The sequence below is a fragment of the Rousettus aegyptiacus genome, unplaced genomic scaffold (assembly GCF_014176215.1).
Source record: "Rousettus aegyptiacus isolate mRouAeg1 unplaced genomic scaffold, mRouAeg1.p scaffold_m13_p_4, whole genome shotgun sequence".
Taxonomy (NCBI): domain Eukaryota; kingdom Metazoa; phylum Chordata; class Mammalia; order Chiroptera; family Pteropodidae; genus Rousettus; species Rousettus aegyptiacus.
In genome coordinates, this window is record NW_023416307.1 from 40795327 (window position 1) to 40814395 (window position 19069).

The window sequence follows — 19069 nt, forward strand, 5'->3', positions numbered from 1 at the left end:
CAATTTCTACATGGAAAGGGTGCATAGCACAGTGAATGAGCACCAAGGCATATCGTCAGAACCCCAAGGATAGAAGACTTCCTAAAGACTTCCAGAATCATGTACAAAGGCATAGGAAAATTAAGAGATTGAACTGACCACTTAATAGCAACACTGGAAGCTAGAAGACAGTGGAGTGATGCCTTTAAAATTCTGAAGGTAAATCACTTTTAACTCGATCGTATTTTCAGATTGGCAAGTTTTCAAAAATTTTATTTCCTGTACTTTCAAAGGGAAGCCACTGAAAGATGTGCTTTACTAAAGTATAAGGAAGTGGGGCTTCATCATGAAGGAGAGGTAAAGGGAATTTTGAGGCGAAAAAGGGAAGTCCCAGGACAGTAGCTGTGCATAGGTCAAGACAGCCAGTAATGCAGACCAGAGCAAGAGAATTGAAGGCTCCAGAGAAGAAAATAGATGGATCGCCACATATATAGGCATATTTCATTTTATTGAGCTTAACTTCATTGCACTTAAAGATAATTGCATTTTTTACAAATTGGTCTGTGGCAACCGTGCGTCAAGCAAGTCTGTTGGTGCTATTTTTCCAACAGGATCAGATGATGGTTAACATTTTTTAGCAATAAAGTACTTTTTAATTAAGGTATGTACATTGTTTTTTTTTACATGTTATTACACACTTAATAGACTACAGTATAGTGTAAACATAACTTTTTTTGCACACTAGGAAACCCAAAAATTGTGTGACTCTATTGCAATATTTGTGTTATTGCTGTGGTCTGGAGCCAAACCCATAACATCTTCGAAGTATGCTTTTGACTAAGTGAACAAAATATGTATTGAGAAGCTATTAGATTATGTGGAAAGACTTACTGATAGGTACACTATATTACATAAATGAAAAAGCAAGGCAGTGGTTGATAACAGGAGAAACAAGTTGTAAAGAAAGCATTTTTTCATAGTCAAAATGTCAATACTAAGAACTATATTGACTTAACCAAAAGTGAGATTTTATTATTTTAAGAGGTTAGGGAGACGTGGAAGAGAGGGATCAATCAAAATTGGAAATCAATAAGCAATGTCTAAAATGCAAGAAATAGTATGAGCTAGTCAGGTATATCTCACCTTCCTAGTAATTTCATTTGTATATCCATGAAAGGAAAATAAAAGAAGCTCACAAGATAAAAAAAAAAAAAAAACAGTGTGAGCTAAAAAAACGAGTATAATGAAGTGAGAAGGGTAATGAGACAGGACTGCTATTAAAAGCTTTCTTAATACTGCTTGACTACACACAACATACTACTCTTGATAGAAATTTAAGGGAAAGGGTATGAGATGAAAATATACAAGTTGCATGCAAGGGCTAACAAATAGGTTGATTTGCTGAAGTCAAAATTTCAGCCAAGGGGCAGGAGGAAAAAAATGTTAAAAATAATAATAATAAATAATAATAAAGTAAGTGAGACCTGATCAAGGCAGAAAAAGGGCAGCTGAGCCAGAAAGGGAGATGACATGTTGGCAATAAATGAGGCACTGTATAATTACAAATAATGATTGGAATCAAGGAAAATGAAGGATAGACAAATCAGCTAAATAAGTTATCCATAGTTACATGACTAACTTAAAACATTCAAAAAATCTTTATCTTCAAGAAGATTTAAAAATATAAAAATAAAAATACTGTTAATTATGTAAAAAAATTTCAGGTAGGGTATAATGAAACAAAAGGTATGTAGAGGTTAGACTGTGGATGGCTTTAATATCATGCTACGAATATTTGTAAAGCACTGGGGAATGTGGGGAGGTTTCTGAGCAGAAGAGGTGTCTTAAGGAGGTACTTTTGAAATGCTAGTTTGGCAACCTTACAAAATGTGGGAGGAGCCCACATTTGTTACTGTGACCTAAAGGGAACTATGTAAGCTGGTCTCAGTCTACCTTTCCAACCTCTCTGTAGTCATAATAGCCTTCTTCAGTTCCTCAAATTTGTCAAGTTTATTCCTGCCTTGAGCCTTTATATTTGACTCTGCCCTCAACTTGGAATGCTCTTCCCCCAAACCAGACCTGATAGCTGTTTCCTCATTAGTTCTAGGTCTTAGCTAAAATGGAAGAGGCCTTCTCTGACAACCCATATTTCTTTCCCCTGTTATATCACAGCACTTCATTTTATCTTTTTCATAGCATTTGTCAGTCTGAAGTTATTTACAACGTCCTTCCAAATAAGCAAAGGTCCTGAGAACAGCCTTATCTGTCTTGTCTTTGCTTTATGCCTTGCACATAGTAGGCATTCAATATTTATTAAATGAATTTAAAGCTAGGGAGTAAGGAGATCTGTTAGGAACCAATTATACCTAGTTCTGATTTGGGTCTGTCTCAGTCAATGCACGCATTTTCATTATTGCACTCATTCTGTATTCATTTTTCTACTTTGCGCCTAGGTACTGAGATTACAAGAAGGAATCAGCGCTGCATCCTGGTCTGTCCTCAAGGAGCTTAATTTGGTAGACTCAATGACAGCAGCTACACTTATTAACAGATCCTAAAGGGCCATGTCAGGATCATTTCCCCCAGTGATACTTTATCAGAACCCCCCACCCATCCACCTCCGGGGACCAAAGCGACCCCTGCATTACACTCCTCCTCAACTGCGGAACAGCAGCCGGATCCCCTCGAGTCCAGAGCCTGGGCCTTAAAGAGTCCAGGAACACGGCCATCCGAAGATCTGCCCCTCCATCTCTAGAGCCCTAGGCGACCGCTGCCACGCTCTCGCCGGCCTGGGACCTGAGCGCAGGAGCTAGAGCTCGCGGTCGGGCGGGTGGGCGGAGTATCCAGGGGCCCGGCTGAGGGCCAGGCCATCTGCCGCGAAGCCAGCGCGGCTCGGCGGCAGCTCGGCGGCGGCCGGGGGCGGGGCCGCGCCGGGGCCCGGGGAGGGGAACGAGCCGGGCCGCAGACCCAGAGCCGGGTGGGCCGCGGCCACCGGAAGAGTCGCCGTTGCCAGCCGAGCCAGGAGAGTGGGGAGCGGAAGCGGCGGCCGCGGCGACGGCAGGCGGCGCTGGGACCCGGGAGCGGCCGGAGAACAAGGGACCTGGCACCGTAGCCGGCCTCGAAGCTAGGCTGAGCCACTGGGCCGCGCCGAGCAGCGCCGCCGCCGGAGAGGCCCGGCCCGGCCACCCGAGCAGGCCGCACGAGGGCCGCCGGGCCCGAGGCCGGAGCCATGGGAGAGACCAAGATCATCTACCACCTGGACGGGCAGGAGACGCCGTACCTGGTGAAGCTGCCCCTGCCCGCCGAGCGCGTCACCTTGGCGGACTTTAAGGGCGTTCTGCAGCGACCCAGCTATAAGTTCTTCTTCAAGTCTATGGACGACGATTTCGGGTGAGGATGACCCCGCCTCGTCTCTGGGAGACCCCCGTCCCCTTCGGCTTCTAGGGGCCACTCGGCCAGTTTGGACTCCCCTTGCTACACTGGCTTCGAACCCTACTCTGGATTCTAGGGGGCGACTCGGCCATTGGGTTACCCTTGGTTTTTTCAGATGCCGGAGTGCCAGACTCTCTAGGGACTCTCCTTTTGCTCTTGTGGGAGTCCTTGCCCTCCCCCGACTTTAGGGGGACTCCAACTCCCCAAAAGCAATCACAGTTCCAGCCCCGGAAGACCCCTCACCTCTCAGGGACCAGCGGCGCACACAGACACACCTCCCCACCCCTCCAGCAAGTTCCAGAGCCCGAGTACCCGATCCTTCTCCTGCCAGAGAGCCACCTTTTTAGCACAGACCTGGGGTGTTTGGCACTTGGTCTGTGCCTTCTCCAACTCCAGCTCCACAGCTCCGAGCCATATTTGGAGTACCGTGTATCTCTGGGCTGTGCTGTGGGACTTTGAACAGGGGGGAGGGGGAACCGAGGGTGCTCAGGCGCCAGGCTGTAAGCTAAGGCCTGCGGATCTGTTTATTTAGCTGTCCCCCCTTTCCTTGTGGGGTGTGTGGGATGTCGTCAAGGGAGCAGAGCGCCTGACCCCTGATGAGGAATCCCCACCAGCCCAGATGCAGATTTCCCCTCAGAATTGGGGCCTTTTTCCTCCAGATGGTGGCCTTGGAAAGGGCCCCAGAGCCTGGATGGGAGGGCCAGGAAGAGTCTCTTGGTATTCTTCATCTTGCCTCTCTGGCGGGGGTCTTCTCCTCCACCCATCTGCAAGGCTTTGGACAGGCGGAGTTTGGAAGCAGTAACTTCCCCTTTAAGAGGAGATGGAATGTTGGAGCCGGAAGGTTCTGTAGCAGCTGGCCTGGGAGGGAGAGCGGGGGCTTATTCCCTCACCCACCCACCCCTAACTCCCAGGGGACTGGGGGAGGAGGAGGCCCCCACACTAACTGGGCGCTGGGCCTGGACGCCTGTGGGGAAGGCCTTCCCAGGCCCTCCAGGCCTAAAGACAGCCCCTCTAGCGCTAGCCTGAGGCCTGCATTGCTCCTTGGAGCAGAGGCCCCAAAGCTGAGTGAGAGGAGACATTCTTCTTCCCAGTGTTCATCAGTCTGGCTTCTCTCCCAGGACCCCAGCCCTCCTGGCCCTGAGAAGCAAGCACCTTCTCTCCCTTCTGCCTGGCATGTTTTGCTGTCACCTTTCCCCCTGGAACTCGGGGTTTGATGAGCCCATGAGCTCATATGTGTGAAAGTGCTTTTACAATAGGAAGTGCTATACAGCTTCTAACTATTCTTGTTTCTGTTGTTATTCCTACCCTGGGGTGGGGTACTCCTTGTGTATAATGATTGTCTGGCTTCAGTCCAGAGACAGACACCCCTGATTGGAAGATTCTGACGAGGGATCGATCTGCAAACTCTGCAAGCTCTGCAAGCGGTGGGAATGAGGGGACAGATGCCTTGGTCTGGTTAGAGAAGAATAGAGTTAGGAGAGACCAAGATACTGCCTCAGGGTATGAGATAGGAGCAAATCAGCTGGAGTCCAGCACACTGGGTCAGTCCTGGCCTGATCCAGCTCACCCCATGCTGCTGTCAAGCCAGGCCTAACTGCAGTCATAGGAGGGCCCCCATTATATCTGCTCACTGTGTATTTAATATTGTTCTTTAAATCCATGGTCAGTCCATTCATTCTTTCTTAGCCTGGCCAAATCAATAATATGAATTCACAGGTCTGATTTTCTATTTATATTTTTTTCTAAAATATGTTAAAAATAAATATTCACTATCAAATTAAGCAGTGTTCATTCGGGTAACACCTGAACACACGTTGCACACATCACTGGCACTTAAACTGTCCTTTGCAAAATGTCAGAGTAGGCCATTTTAACAAGATCGAGAAGAATATTAAAGATGAAGTGGAGGAGTTTGATTTTTTGTTTTTTATCACCAGAAGGATTAATAAGTAGAAGACCTGGGAGAGTTATCACAGAGGACTAATAGCTGAGGAATAGAGGAATATATATATCATTCATTTAACAGCTCTTTTTATGGTCCTTATAGTATCCCAGGCACTGATCTAAATGTTTTCCACATTTTTACTCATTTAATCCTGATGAGGAAATACTAGAGCACAGAAACCTGAGGTAACTTACCCAAGGTCACATAGTCTAGCTAGTTAGTAGCAGAGCTTGATCCAACATCAGGAATCTGGCTCTAAAGTTTAAGGCTTAATCACACAATTGTAGGTATTACTATTATCACCATTTTACTGATGCATCCTCTCTGAGGGAGATGCTGAGCCTTGGCAAACTGTAGAGGTGATAGGGCTGCTCTTTATCCTAGCCCATGAGAGGAGGGTCAGGTAGAGGCCTTTGATCCCTACTGACAGATGGGAAAGTGAGTCAGGGGACGAAGGCTGCTGTCTCTCTAGTCTCTCCAGGCTTACCCTCTGAGGTTCTGGTTTGTGAGGCCTGAGGACTCACCAATACCCATCTGGTCTCCTGAAATATTATCAAACTCAGGATAGGCCCAACCCTCTTAAATTATTTGGGAAATAGAGAAAGAATAAACATTTTCAGCACTGAGGAGATGGTGGATGAAAGAACAAGGTACCCGCTCCTAGAGTGGCCTTGAGCAGTAGAAGAGGGCAACATGGGAAGTTGGGTCACTAATTATGTTGCTCTCCATTCCATGTATCACAATGTCCTTTCTCTCAGCTTCCTTCCAGAAGTACCCTATTCCCCTAGCTTCTCCAGGTCCAAATTCTCCTGTCCTCTGTGTTGAGCTTTTAAAGTTATGGTACTTTTCCCTATTTATTTATATACCTACCCAGCTACTAGCCAGGGCCTGACACCTAAATAACACTCAGCAGATGTCAATCCAGTGAACACCTCTGCTGTTCTCCGACCACTTTCCACTTTAAGTACACTGGGGCTCTCAGCAAAGGCTTTTTAATTGCATGCACGATGAGCATATTTGTTTGGTTCCTGCCCTTACACACTTACACCTAGTTAGAGAGTATGGGTCCTGCTAAAAATGGAGAGAAACTAGCTTTTATCATATGCCTAGATCATGCCAGGCATTTATGAATCCCGTTTACCAGGATGAGATAAAGGCTTGGAGAAGTTAAGAAACTTCTCTAAGATGGGAGGGCTTATAAGTGCCAGAATTGGAATTTGAACCCAGATTTGTCTGACTCCACTTGGGGTGTGAGTGAGTGCATGTCTGTGTCTATGTGATGGACCCTGAGCCATGTAGCTCCACTGTGGGAGGGGGTGGCCTGTCTGAGGTCCTCCAAGACTGCTGAAGATCAGCTGATGGTTGTGAGTCAGCAGAGCCTTGGCGACCTGTCAGTGACCCTAGAAAGAGAGGAAACATCTGTAGCTGGAGCTGTTTAGTGAGGCCTTCTGGGGGAGGGGCTGGTGGGGACTTAGCAGCAGTTTCCCACCTCAGGGAGACCCCCGGCAAAGCAGGTCACAGAGTCCCCGCCTTGTGCTCACATACCCCCTTTCCCTTTGAGCCCCAGTTCCCATAGAGGGCTACAAACTAATGGTACCCTGTGGCCAGACTGGCTGGTAGGTCTGAGCTACTTCTCTGTCCCTTCTTTCCAGCCTGTTCTGTCTCCAGGCTTTCTGTCATGGTGGGCCTGAGCAGCATGATTTGAGCTGCTTTCTTGGGGTTGCTGTGGGATTGGAAATGGTGGAGGAGCCAGAGCTGGATGGGAGGGAGGAGGGTAGGCTCGGCCTTCGAACTTGGCTGTGAGTCCAAGAATGTGAGCATCACAAGGAGCCAAGCACGTTCCCAGCTCTGGGCAGAAGCTCCTCAAAAACAGTGAGGACTAGGCTTCCCAGCCTCCTTCCTGGCTGTCTTCTTTATGTGCTCACAACTCCAGGCATGTGTCTTTCTTTTGCCCCTGATCACGTCTTTCCAGCTCTGTACTGCTAGGGTGTCTGACACGGTGTGGGTGCCCTCAAACTTTTCTAGTTCCTTTCACTACTGGCCCCAAACTGTAGCCATGGTCTGACTTCTTACCTCACTGCATGCCCCAGGCCAAACTACATGCCTGTGACCACATCTCACGTCCCACATCACTATCTCCCCCCACCCCCACAGACCCACATCATCTCTGTCATTGTACAGGGAAGAATGTGAAATACCATAGAAACAGTATGGGTTTTGGAGTCATACAAGCTTGGGGTTGAATTATAACTGATACCTTCTAGCTTGAACCTTGGACAAGTTACTGAATATTTCTCAGTTTCTTATTCATAAAATGGGGATCATATAGTCTATACAATGAGGCTAATGGGAAGATTATATATTGTAACCACAGGAAAATAAGATGGTATAATTGGTAGGAAATAAAGGCTGTGGAGTCAGGCTAACTAGGATTCAAATTCCAGCTCTTCACATACTAGTTAGTGGTGTGACTATAGGTGAATTTCTGACCCTGCTGAGCCTTGGTTTCCCCATCTGTTATCTATCTTTAGCATTGCTGCGTTAAATGAAATGATAGAGGTAAAGTGTTAGCTTAGTGCGTGGTCCATAATACATTTTCAATAAATCAGAGCAATTGTTGCTGTTATCTTAATAACAGAGGGGGATGTTAAGTAAATGCCTTCTCCTCTTCTCTTTCCTAATTTAAGTTCCTTGTCCACACCTCCTAGAGGAATGTCAAAATTTCCATTTGAGAAGGGAAAGAGCAATCAGCATGTGCTTTTTCCCAGTTTAGGGTCAGAGGAAAAGAAAAGGTCCAGCCCAGGGAGAACTGTGTTGGGGGTGGATAAGGAGCTTTTAAGATTCTAGGGGGTGGCTGCACTCATGAGGTGGCAGCTCTTTATCAGGTGTAATTTGGAATCACCTGATGGCTGAGAGGAGGCCCCAGGAAGGCAGCTGGGTCACCCCCACCCTTGCTCCCATTTGAACAGGCTTGTGCTGTAGTTTGATTTCCAATTTAGGGTGGAAGAGCCCCTGAGAATTGAGATTCCACCCCAGAAAGCTCATCGACACCCCCTCTTTCCCTGCAGAGTGGTGAAGGAAGAGATCTCAGATGACAATGCGAAGCTGCCCTGCTTCAATGGCCGGGTGGTGTCCTGGGTAAGGAGCCCTCCTTAGCCCCCTCCCCACTCAAGTTCTTGTAGTGGGCTGGATGGAGGAAAGGCATCACTGAGGTTGGCACTGGTATTGTTATGCTTCAGTATATGAATCTTCCTTGAGTTTTCTAACTGAACAGTTTCTACCCCAAATTCTGTAGCTTTGAAAAGCAGGGAAGTCATGGGAAGGGGGAAAGGCAGACACAGAAACACATATTAGAGACAAAATTGTCTCTTATGCCTTTTGAGGCACTTTGCCTCTGGTTCCCATCTGTCAGCTGCTGACCTCTGCCTTGGACCACTGACCCTTGTTCTCTGCCCCCATCCCCCTTCACCAGCCCATGCCTCCCTGCTACCCTACCAATCTGGCAGTGGTTCCACTTCTCATCCCAGCTGCCCTTGCATAGTCCTGTCTTCTCCCTTCACGTCCCCTTCTTTATTCTCCCCAAGTCTTCATGTCCTGCCAGAACCTAACCTATTTCTCCTTGGTGCCCCTGTGCCACACTACCTACCCATTTTCTCCCCATCAGCTGGTGTCAGCTGAGGGCTCACACCCAGAGCCAGCTCCCTTTTGTGCTGATAACCCATCAGAGCTGCCACCACCCATGGAGCGCACAGGAGGCATTGGGGACTCCCGGCCCCCATCCTTCCAGTGAGTGTGACCTGAGGCGGGGGAGGGCCTGTGGGGGAGGGCCCTGTCAGTTTAGCCTAAGGCTGGGGGAGGGAGCCCCCAGCTTGCCCCCTCCCTCATCAAGTCCTCTTTCCTGCAGCCCTCATGCTGGTGGGGGCAGCCAGGAGAACCTGGACAATGATACAGAGACGGACTCATTGGTGTCTGCCCAGCGGGAGCGGCCACGCAGGAGGGACGGCCCAGAGCACAGTGCGTCTTCCCTGAACAGATGCCTTCCCTACCCCCATGCCCTCTCCACAGCTTCCACTTAGCTGCCTACCTCCTCCCCTACTTCCTGAGCTCTGGATGTGCCTGGCCCTAGTGCAGACCCCGACCTGCTCCTCAGTCCTCCCTTTCCTCCTGCATTGTGCACTGTGAACCCAGCTGTCTCCATCCCCTGCAGCAGCCCGGCTAAATGGAACTGCAAAGGGGGAACGACGGCGAGATCCAGGGGGTTATGACAGCTCATCCACCCTCATGAGCAGTGAATTGGAGACCACCAGCTTCTTTGATTCAGATGAAGATGACTCTACCAGCAGGTGGGGCTTTGGTTTCATAAGTGCTGTGGGTCAGGTGACCCCTGAGGAGCCCTGAACCCTGAGGATGTTGGGCCCCTGGGAGGGATGTGAGCCTTGTGCTGGGGACCTGGGGCCTGCAGTGCCTCTTATGGGGCAGGGCTAGGCCAGCCTGGTGGGGAACGACTGTGGGCCCCACAGGTTCAGCAGCTCCACAGAGCAGAGCAGCGCCTCACGCCTGATGAGAAGACACAAGCGGCGGCGGCGGAAGCAGAAGGTTTCCCGGATTGAGCGGGTATGGGGTCTGGGATGCCGAGGATGGGTGGGCCAGGGCCAGGGCTTGTGCTTGCTTAGATTTTCTCTCCTTGAGTCAGTGTTAAAAACTTTGGAGGGGAGATGGTGCTAAGGGCTTACCTTGAGGAGGAGCTAGGTGGAAGCAGTGAGTTCCTGCCACCCCTGCCTGATGCTCAGAGTCTCTGTCTGTTACAGTCCTCGTCCTTCAGCAGCATCACGGACTCCACCATGTCACTCAACATCATCACGGTCACTCTCAACATGGGTGAGTCTGATGAAACACCTTGTGCCTACTGTATCCTGACACTGGGCAGACTCAAGGAATTCAAAGAAGCACAAGATATGTCCCCTCAAGGAGCTTCCACTTAGCTGCCTACCTCCTTGCCCTACTTCCTGAGCTCTGGATGTGCCTGGCCCTAGTGCAGACCCTGACCTGCTCCTCTTGTCCTCCCTTTCCTCCTGCATCGTGCACTGTGAACCCAGCTTTCATAAATATAAACTTGTACATAAACTGATCATTTCAGTATCTCATGATCAGGGCTATGACAAAGAGAAGCACCAGAGAGCTATGGAAGCAGAGAAAGCCATCAGAGAAAGCTTTCTGGAGGAAGTGACTTCTGATTCTTTTCCTGTTCCCATTTTTCAGCCATTGTATTCGTGCTCTCTGATTTTTGCTGTAGGTACTTTCTTTAGAAGATAGCTGGGTATAATGAAAAAAAGCCCTAACTTTGGAATTTAAGTCTAAGTTTGAATACTGTTTTTGCCACTTAATGGTTTAGAAAAGTCACTTAAATTCTCTGAACCTTAGTTGGCTGCCCTGTAAAGTGGGACTAAGAGTCCCTGCCTCACAGCCATCAAGGATTAATTGAAAGCATGTTTGAGCAGGTCAGAAACGATGCCTGATTCCAGTTCAAAAAATGTTAGTTCTCATCCCTTCCCACCCTTTTTAATAAGGGGTTCAGAATTTAGGTAGGAACCTCGCTCCCTCTCAAGGTCTTATTACTCCCTATAGAAAAGTATAACTTCTTGGGCATCTCCATTGTGGGCCAAAGCAACGAGCGTGGTGACGGAGGCATCTACATTGGCTCTATCATGAAGGGTGGGGCTGTGGCTGCTGATGGACGCATCGAGCCAGGAGATATGCTGTTACAGGTACCCTTGCTCACCATCCTGGCTGGGTGTGGATAGGGAGTGGGGAGATGTACCCTCTGTACCCTCTCATTCTTCCTATCCTCTGTACTCTGTTCAGAGGCCTCTTCTTGGTTGGGCGGGGGGACACCCTCTGACCCGCCAAGCTGCCCTACCCACCTTCCCAACACAGCTACTTATTCCACTCTTGGTCCTCTTTCCCAGGTAAACGAGATCAACTTTGAGAACATGAGTAATGATGACGCGGTCCGGGTACTGCGGGAGATTGTGCACAAACCAGGGTATGGATGGGATGGGCATTACAGAAGAGGAGGCAGACATTTCTGGCTCTCAGGCAAGGGGTTTGGTCTGGCCTCCACACATCCTGCCCTCACTAGGGACACCCTTGCTTTCAGGCCCATCACCCTGACTGTAGCCAAGTGCTGGGACCCAAGCCCACGTGGTTGCTTCACACTGCCCAGGAGTAAGTGGATGGGGGACTCAGTCCTAATGCTGGTGCCTGGCATACGTGAGCCCTGTCTCTCCTGCCTTTGGTGTTACCCTGAACCCTCACACCTACCCTGTAGGGCCTGGTACTGGGCAGTGCGGGCAGCCCCTGACTCTTCATCCTCCCTGCAGGCGAGCCCATCAGGCCCATTGACCCTGCGGCCTGGGTCTCTCACACTGCAGCCATGACTGGCACCTTCCCTGCCTACGGCATGAGCCCCTCCCTGAGCACCATCACCTCCACCAGCTCCTCCATCACCAGCTCCATCCCTGACACAGAGCGTGAGTGTCCAACCTGTCCCCTAGGCCCAGCAGACAGGACCAGGTGGGAGGGACTGATGAAGGCCCATATGGAGACTCTTGCTTGAAAGTCAGAGGGGCTGGAGAGGGGACTCAGCTCATTTCAGCTACCTCACACTGCAGCTTCCTTCAGTGGACACCTGACCCTCACTAAACAGTATTTGCTTCCGAATCAGTATTGAGCACCCGGTGAGCCTCAGTTTCCTCTTGTAAAATTGGACTAATAATATGCACTTTACCAGGTTCTTGGGCATTTAATGAGAGGATATAAGTGAATCATCAATCACAGTGTGTGACATAAAGTAAGCATACCAATAATGACTGCCATTTTTATTACCATAACACACGTTATGTACTGTGCTAAGCACCTTCATTTACATTATTTAATTCTCTTCGAACATCCTTGTAAAATAGATATTTAAGTTCCTATTTTTATAGAAGGGGAAACTGAGTGTCCAAGAAGTCAGTAATTTGTCCAACATTGGTCCATATTTATTAGATGGTAGAGCTGGAATGCAAACTCCTGTCTGCCTAACTCAACAGCCCCTTTCTGCCTCACCATTCTGCCTCCCGCCTCCAGGGCTAGATGATTTCCACCTGTCCATCCACAGTGACATGGCTGCCATTGTGAAAGCCATGGCCTCCCCTGAATCCGGGTTGGAGGTCCGAGACCGCATGTGGCTCAAGATCACCATCCCCAATGCTTTCATCGGTGAGAGGGCCCCATGGTGGGATGAAGGACAGGGTGGGGAGTGAGGGGGCTGGACAGGCCAAGGGACCCAAGAACTCCCTTGGGCCACTCCTTTGAGCTGGAGCCAGCCCTAGTCTCATGGCTTCTGTGAGGCCAGATGAGCCCAAGTGAGCCTCCCAATCAAGTGGTGGCCTTGCCCTCAGGCTCGGATGTGGTGGACTGGCTGTACCACAACGTGGAAGGCTTCACTGACCGGCGAGAGGCCCGCAAGTACGCCAGCAACCTGCTGAAAGCTGGCTTCATTCGCCACACTGTGAACAAGATCACTTTCTCCGAGCAGTGCTACTACATCTTCGGCGACCTTTGCGGCAGTACGTGCCTCCTCCGCCTCCTTGCCCTCTCTTCAGGCAGCGAATGGGGAGGTGATTAGGAATGTGGCAGCAGACCAGGGAGTCCAGAGGAGGAGACAGTGGAGCTGGGGGCTCAGTTCAAGGCCTGAGAGTTCTGTGGTAGAAGTAGAGCCCAGTCCAGCCTCTTTACCTGCCTTGTATCCTCCCCAAGGGGCTGGCACTTTCTAAGTGCCTGCTCTGTGCCTGCCACCGTACTGGTTGTTTCTAAAGCATCATGCACTTTCTATAAGTTCTCACAACCTCCTCTCCACCCTCAGGGCAATGGATTACTATCCCTGTTTTCAGATAAGGCAACTGAGACATATAGAAGTTAAAACAGTCTACTCCAGGTCTCACAGCTGGAAGCAGAGCGGGGTAGGCCATAGGTCCAGGTCTTTCTGGCTCCAGAGCCCTTCCCACTATCTGGGGCTGTCCCAGGTGTGTGGTCTGCAGAAATGTCGTCTCAGCAAGGCCAGACAGAGTTCCTTGGCCCCTGCTCAGCCTCCCAGCACCAAGCAGTTTCCACCAGGGCAAGACCTGGGGCTGGCCTGAGGCCCCAAGTCTGCAGTTTCCTCAGACCCCTACAGGTGGTCTGTGCCTCAGGATGGAGCTAGAGAGGATGTCAGGGCCAGGTTGTAGAGGACTCTGCAAGCTGTACAGAGGAATTTGGATTTGATCCAGAGCAAGTGCAAAGCCAGTGATGGTTATTAAGCAAGAGAGATCTGCATGGAATCCTCCTTCTTCTGAGCTGAGGACAGCCCTTGGGAAGGGGAGTCCTCAAAACAGGACAGCAGTGCTCAGGGCTAGGAGTTGAAGCCCACTTTCAGCAGCTATTTGCCTGAAGGAGCCTTCTCTCAATCCAGTGGTGTTGGCTGGAGTCGAAAAACTAACTCTTAAAGTGCTTCCGATTAGGTTCTAGGGACTAGAAAGGCTGTTTTCACAGAGCACAAGTCCTGGTGGAGGAAGAGTCCCTGGCGCTCAACAGCTCCAGCATGGTCCCATGGAGTAGCGATTGGGTTTTGCATAGAGTTTTGGAGTTAAACAGTTCTGGGGTCAAATCCTAGCTCCAACCTTACTGTGTAAACATGAATAAGTGACACAGCCTTTCAGTGCCTCAGTTTCTTGATCCAGTTATAGTAGAACCTATCTCATAGAGCTGTTTTGAGGATAATATAATATATATAACACTTTAGCACTGCCCTAAAAAAGTTCATTATTCATATATTTAATTGATTCTAAGATGAAAGTTTTTTTTACCTTTCAATATTTCTGAAATTGAGGTGTATCTTACACTCAGTGGCTTCTTTGACTCAATCAGATATGGTTATTATCCTGGGGCAGAAGTCGGGCCCAGCCCCAGATTTCCAGGAACACAAAGCTTTTTGGAATAGCTGTGGCTTTGCCCAAGAGACCTTATTCTATCCCTGGGGCCTCCTGGATCTTCTACCCATGGGCCAAGGCCACCAGAAGCTCAGCTCAGGGAGATGCTGACAGGCCTTTTCCTTCTTCCTGACCAAGGTCACCTTAGCTGAGAATGTGGCAGGCTCAAAGGAAAGAACTGAGGACCTGGGTAATCCCGGGAGCACACAATCACCACCCCTCCACCCCCAGAGACAACAGCCTAGAGGCTGAAATAGTCACCAGCTCTTCGAGCATGAGCCAAGGCAGGCCCCAGCTTTCCACTACCACCACCCTCCATGCTAGCTGCTGGCCTTGACAGGTTCATTTTGGGCTGGCAGACTTCACAGGCTGTTTCAGCCCCCTCAGAGCTTCCTCTCTTGACCTCCCCTGGAAGGTTGGGCTGGCCTACTTAAGGGCTTGGAACAAAGGGCTCAGTCTGTATCTGGCAGCTGGCTCCTAGTAATTACAGCTCTCTCAGAGCTCTGGGACATGGTACAGCGAGGGAGGGTATAAGCAAGGGGTGTCTCAGGCAGGTCATTAGTCCTGGTGGCCCCTTATACTCCCAGGTAGTTCCAACATTGGTGGGGGCAGCCTTGCTCTTAAGGAGTGCATAATTTACTAGAGAGAGAAAGTCATGAAAGAAGTAATGTTACTACAGTAAGAGGAGTGCTGCGAAGAACCAGGCCTGGCTGGAAATGGGGTGGAAAGCACAAAGGAGGCATCTAAGTTCTCTTTCTAGGCCCTTCCCACCTGACTCCCACCCTCCCCAGCAGCGCTAGAAAATTGATCTGGGCCAAGGGCCTTCTAAATGGGGAGGCTCTGAAAGGCTATGTTCATTCTAGTTTTTAGTGGGTATTTTTTTTTTTTAGTGCTAGGTGAAGGGGGAAGGCAGATTTTCACTTGAATTTTCCCCAAAGGCTCTCTACTCCTTAATAACACCCTAATCTGGAAAGGTAAGAAAGTAAAAAACTTTTAGCTTCTGGTCTAGCTACAATTGTGTTGACCTCAGAATGGCCATTTAACCTCACTGGACTGCACTTTCCTCATCTGGAAAAAAATGTGACTAACATCTTCATAGGATTGTGGTAACATTTGCATGAAGTGAAGTCCTTTGTATTGTGCCTAATGAATTGCTGTACCTGGTGGCGGTCTGGTATTTCAGCCTCCTACCTTCTCCTACCTTTTATCTAAGTGAACAGAGGAGAAAATTGCCAAATGAGCTTTGCCCTTTCCAGCCCACTGAGAAAGGAGGAGAAACTGCCAAAGGCTTGGTAGGGGGTCTCCATGTGACTGGGAGTTGGGTGTCAGGATTTAGTAGTGACTCAGAGCCTCCTTGAGGAAGGTGAGGGGAAGGGCTGGAGGGAGGGAGTCTGAAGGAATGAGACATCTCAGGCCTGTGCCTCCTCCCTTTTTGGGAAGAAACTACCACAGCTGTTGGTGTCATCTCAAAGGTACCCACCCGATCTAGGCTGGGGACCTCTCCCTTCTGACGGGGGCATGGGAGAGTACCACACCAGCTCATCCTGCCCTCTCCCTTCCACAGACATGGCCAACCTGTCTCTCCATGATCATGATGGCTCTAGTGGTGCCTCTGACCAGGACACGCTGGCCCCTTTGCCGCACCCCGGGGCCGCCCCTTGGCCCATGGCTTTCCCTTACCAGTACCCACCACCCCCGCACCCTTACAACCCGCATCCAGGCTTTCCTGAGCTGGGGTACAGCTACGGCGGGGGCAGCGCTAGCAGTCAGCACAGTGAAGGTAAGGCAAAGGGAGTCGTCGGGGGGAGTCACAGGCGAGCCCTAGGCTTCCTCTGCAAGCTCTGAGCATACCCAAACCGGTCCCTGCCTGTTTTCTCCAGGCAGCCGGAGCAGTGGCTCCAACCGTAGTGGCAGCGATCGGCGGAAAGAGAAGGACCCGAAGGCTGGGGACTCAAAGTCCGGAGGCAGTGGCAGCGAGTCGGACCACACAACCCGCAGCAGCCTTCGGGGGCCGCGAGAGCGGGCGCCCAGCGAGCGCTCAGGGCCTACTGCCAGCGAGCATAGCCACCGTAGCCACCACTCGCTGGCCAGCAGCCTGCGCAGCCACCACACGCACCCAAGCTACGGTCCCCCTGGTGTGCCCCCTCTCTACGGCCCTCCTATGCTGATGATGCCCCCACCGCCTGCGGCCATGGGACCCCCAGGAGCCCCTCCTGGCCGTGACCTGGCCTCGGTGCCCCCTGAACTGACCGCCAGCAGACAGTCCTTCCGCATGGCCATGGGAAACCCCAGTGAGTTCTTTGTGGATGTGATGTGAACAGGGCCCCTCCCCCATGTCCACCCTGCCCCTACCCTGGCTGGCTGCGTCCCTCTCTCCATCCGTCCATCTTTTTTACTTTGTCTGGTACCTGAAAGGGAAATAAACAGAACTAAATCCAGGCGCGCTAACTGCTCGCTGGGCTCAGTACGGGCGGGGTGCACCCACCGATCCACTAACCTGCAGGCTGCCCCAGCTTGTCCCTCTGCCCCTAACTGCTACACAGTACTTCCCAGGATCCTTCATGTCCCTGGGACCTGACTTGCTAGTCCTGCTCCTTACTCCCTTCTCTGCATGCACTTCAGGAGTCACCCTAGCGGTGCCCCTGAGTGCCTGCTTATCCCCTCCACCTTTTTCCCCCTCAGTTCCCTTTCATCATTCGTTCAGTTATGCCATTCCTCTGTTAATCTCATCCTCTCAAGCATGTGGGCCCTTCTCAACTTTTCCCCACAATACTAACACCAAAAAATACTTCATTTGTGCCTCCTCCTAACTGCCCCTTGTCTGCTGCCTGCTGCCTGTACCCTGGAGCTGTGGTCACCTCCAGTAACTGTCCATGCTATTCATGCCTGTGCTAGGCCTTTACCAGAAGCCCAGAAGGGCCCTTAGTTGCCTGATCTGCTAGTAGCTTCTATGGAGCATCTCTGCTCTAACCTACCACCACCCTGCCTTGCCTGCAATTGTGTGCCAGTTCCTTCAGATCCCTAACCCTACTAACCGGCAGGCTCATCTCATTCTGGGCCTGAAACATTTCTTTCTTTCTTTTTTCCTCCCCCAATTTTTCCTGGGCCTGGAGCAGCCAAGAATTTCGGGCTGTTTGACTTTCTGTGAGCCCCCAGCAAGGGGAGGCCCAGCCTCCAAGGAGACCAGGAACCCTGCTTCAGCAGCCCTTCAGGGCTTCCCAAGGATGTTCAGCCCTCATACCCACACTTTAACATGTTGAGTCACCAGGCTTCTGGGGAGGGCCCCCAGCCTCTCGCCCTTGTATGAGAGATTTCACTTTTCCAGAGAGTGTGTGCATGCTCTTTATTTCTCTCACACACATGTACACACACACACACACACACACACACACACACACACACGTGCCTATGCAAATCCACTTAAGCCTCAGGGCTGGTCCCTGCCCAGAGGGCTGGACCCTCTTTCCCAATCCTCTCCCAGGTTGTGGGGCTGGTCCCCTGACTTAACCCCTCCCTTTCCTCCCCTTCCTCATAGCCCTCGAGCCTCCCTTACATGTCCCTATCATCTTCATACCTTGATAAAGACCATAAGCTGGGGTCTCAAGCCGGGCTTAGCAGATGACTCCCCAGACAACTGACAGGCTGTTCTCACTGTACTCCCTGCCACATACACCCTTTCCTGTTTTCACAATCACCATGATACCCCAGAGCATGGCTGGGTAGGGGGACTTCTGGGACTTCCAGACAGAATGCCAGGTTTTACTTTGTATCTTATTTTTCAGTTTAAACAAATCATGACTTTTCCTTTAAGCTTCTTCTATAAATCCTCCTGGCTCACCTAGGCTCCCGTATTTTCAGAACTGGAGTGTTAGGAGTAAGATAAAATACTAAGCTCCAGCCTTTGGGGTAAGCCAGGGTATGGGCATTTTGGCATTCATTCATTTAACAAATGCATCCCAGGGTTTTTGGTGAGTGACGACTGTGTTGGAAGTCTGACTCAGCCTTGCCTGCCTAATGGAAACTCTGGATTTGCTCCCAACCTAGACCATGGCTTCCTCTAGCCATCACTATAGGGCTGCCTCCTGTACTTCTATTTCTTCTCTGACTCTTCTTTGTCCCACTCTCTTGAGAATTCCTCCACTATTGCTCATGTCTTCAGTGTTGGTGCTCCCATTGTTCTATCTTCAGTCCACTTCTCTTTCCTACTTACTTCCCAGATGGTGTCATCCATCCTAATGTCCTCAACTGCCACTGATACAGTGGTAATTCTCAGATATATATCTCTAGCCCCAACTTCCCTCCAATCTTAAGATCTGTATTTTTATCACCCAGTAGACATCTCCATGGATGTGTCCATATGGACTCAACTCATTTCCCCACCAGCTCCTGAATTCAAATCCTGGTTACCTTTATCACAACCTACATATGCTCACCAGCTGGAAATATTTATGGTCTTAAATTCCTTCCCATATCTTACTAGTCAGCAGATCATATCCATTCCACTCCAACAATCTTTCTTGAATTTGGCCCTCTTTTCCCCTCTGCCTTTACTCTAGTTCACAGAGCATGGGATTTTGAGTCAGGTGGTTCTGAATTGAATCTCAGCTCTACTACTTTTTGGTTGTGTGATAGGAGAGTTATTTAATCTCTCTGAGCCTTGATTCCCTCATATGTAAAATCATAATAATAATACCTACCTCACAGG

The 19069-nt window shown here is 50.0% G+C and overlaps 1 protein-coding gene across 7 annotated transcripts; it reads left to right on the forward strand.

Annotated features, from left to right (window-relative positions):
* The first annotated feature begins 2911 nt into the window (after positions 1-2911).
* Positions 2912-17690, forward strand: DVL3 (dishevelled segment polarity protein 3). Of its 7 annotated transcripts, none has more exons than XM_036218962.1 (16): positions 2914-3369; positions 8425-8494; positions 9021-9142; positions 9261-9370; positions 9567-9699; positions 9877-9970; positions 10165-10234; positions 10982-11121; positions 11323-11399; positions 11514-11581; positions 11737-11886; positions 12485-12616; positions 12799-12966; positions 15929-16144; positions 16245-16655; positions 17481-17690. In XM_036218962.1, the coding sequence occupies exons 1-16, from the start codon at positions 3209-3211 to the stop codon at positions 17510-17512; spliced, it is 2154 nt and encodes a 717-aa protein (XP_036074855.1). In that variant the 5' UTR covers positions 2914-3208; the 3' UTR covers positions 17513-17690. The 7 variants fall into 7 exon arrangements, with proteins under 7 accessions (XP_036074853.1, XP_036074852.1, XP_015993468.1 ...); XM_036218961.1 differs by having other exon boundaries at positions 2915-3369; positions 9564-9699; XM_036218960.1 differs by having other exon boundaries at positions 2912-3369; positions 11323-11581.
* Positions 17691-19069: the final 1379 nt, after the last annotated feature.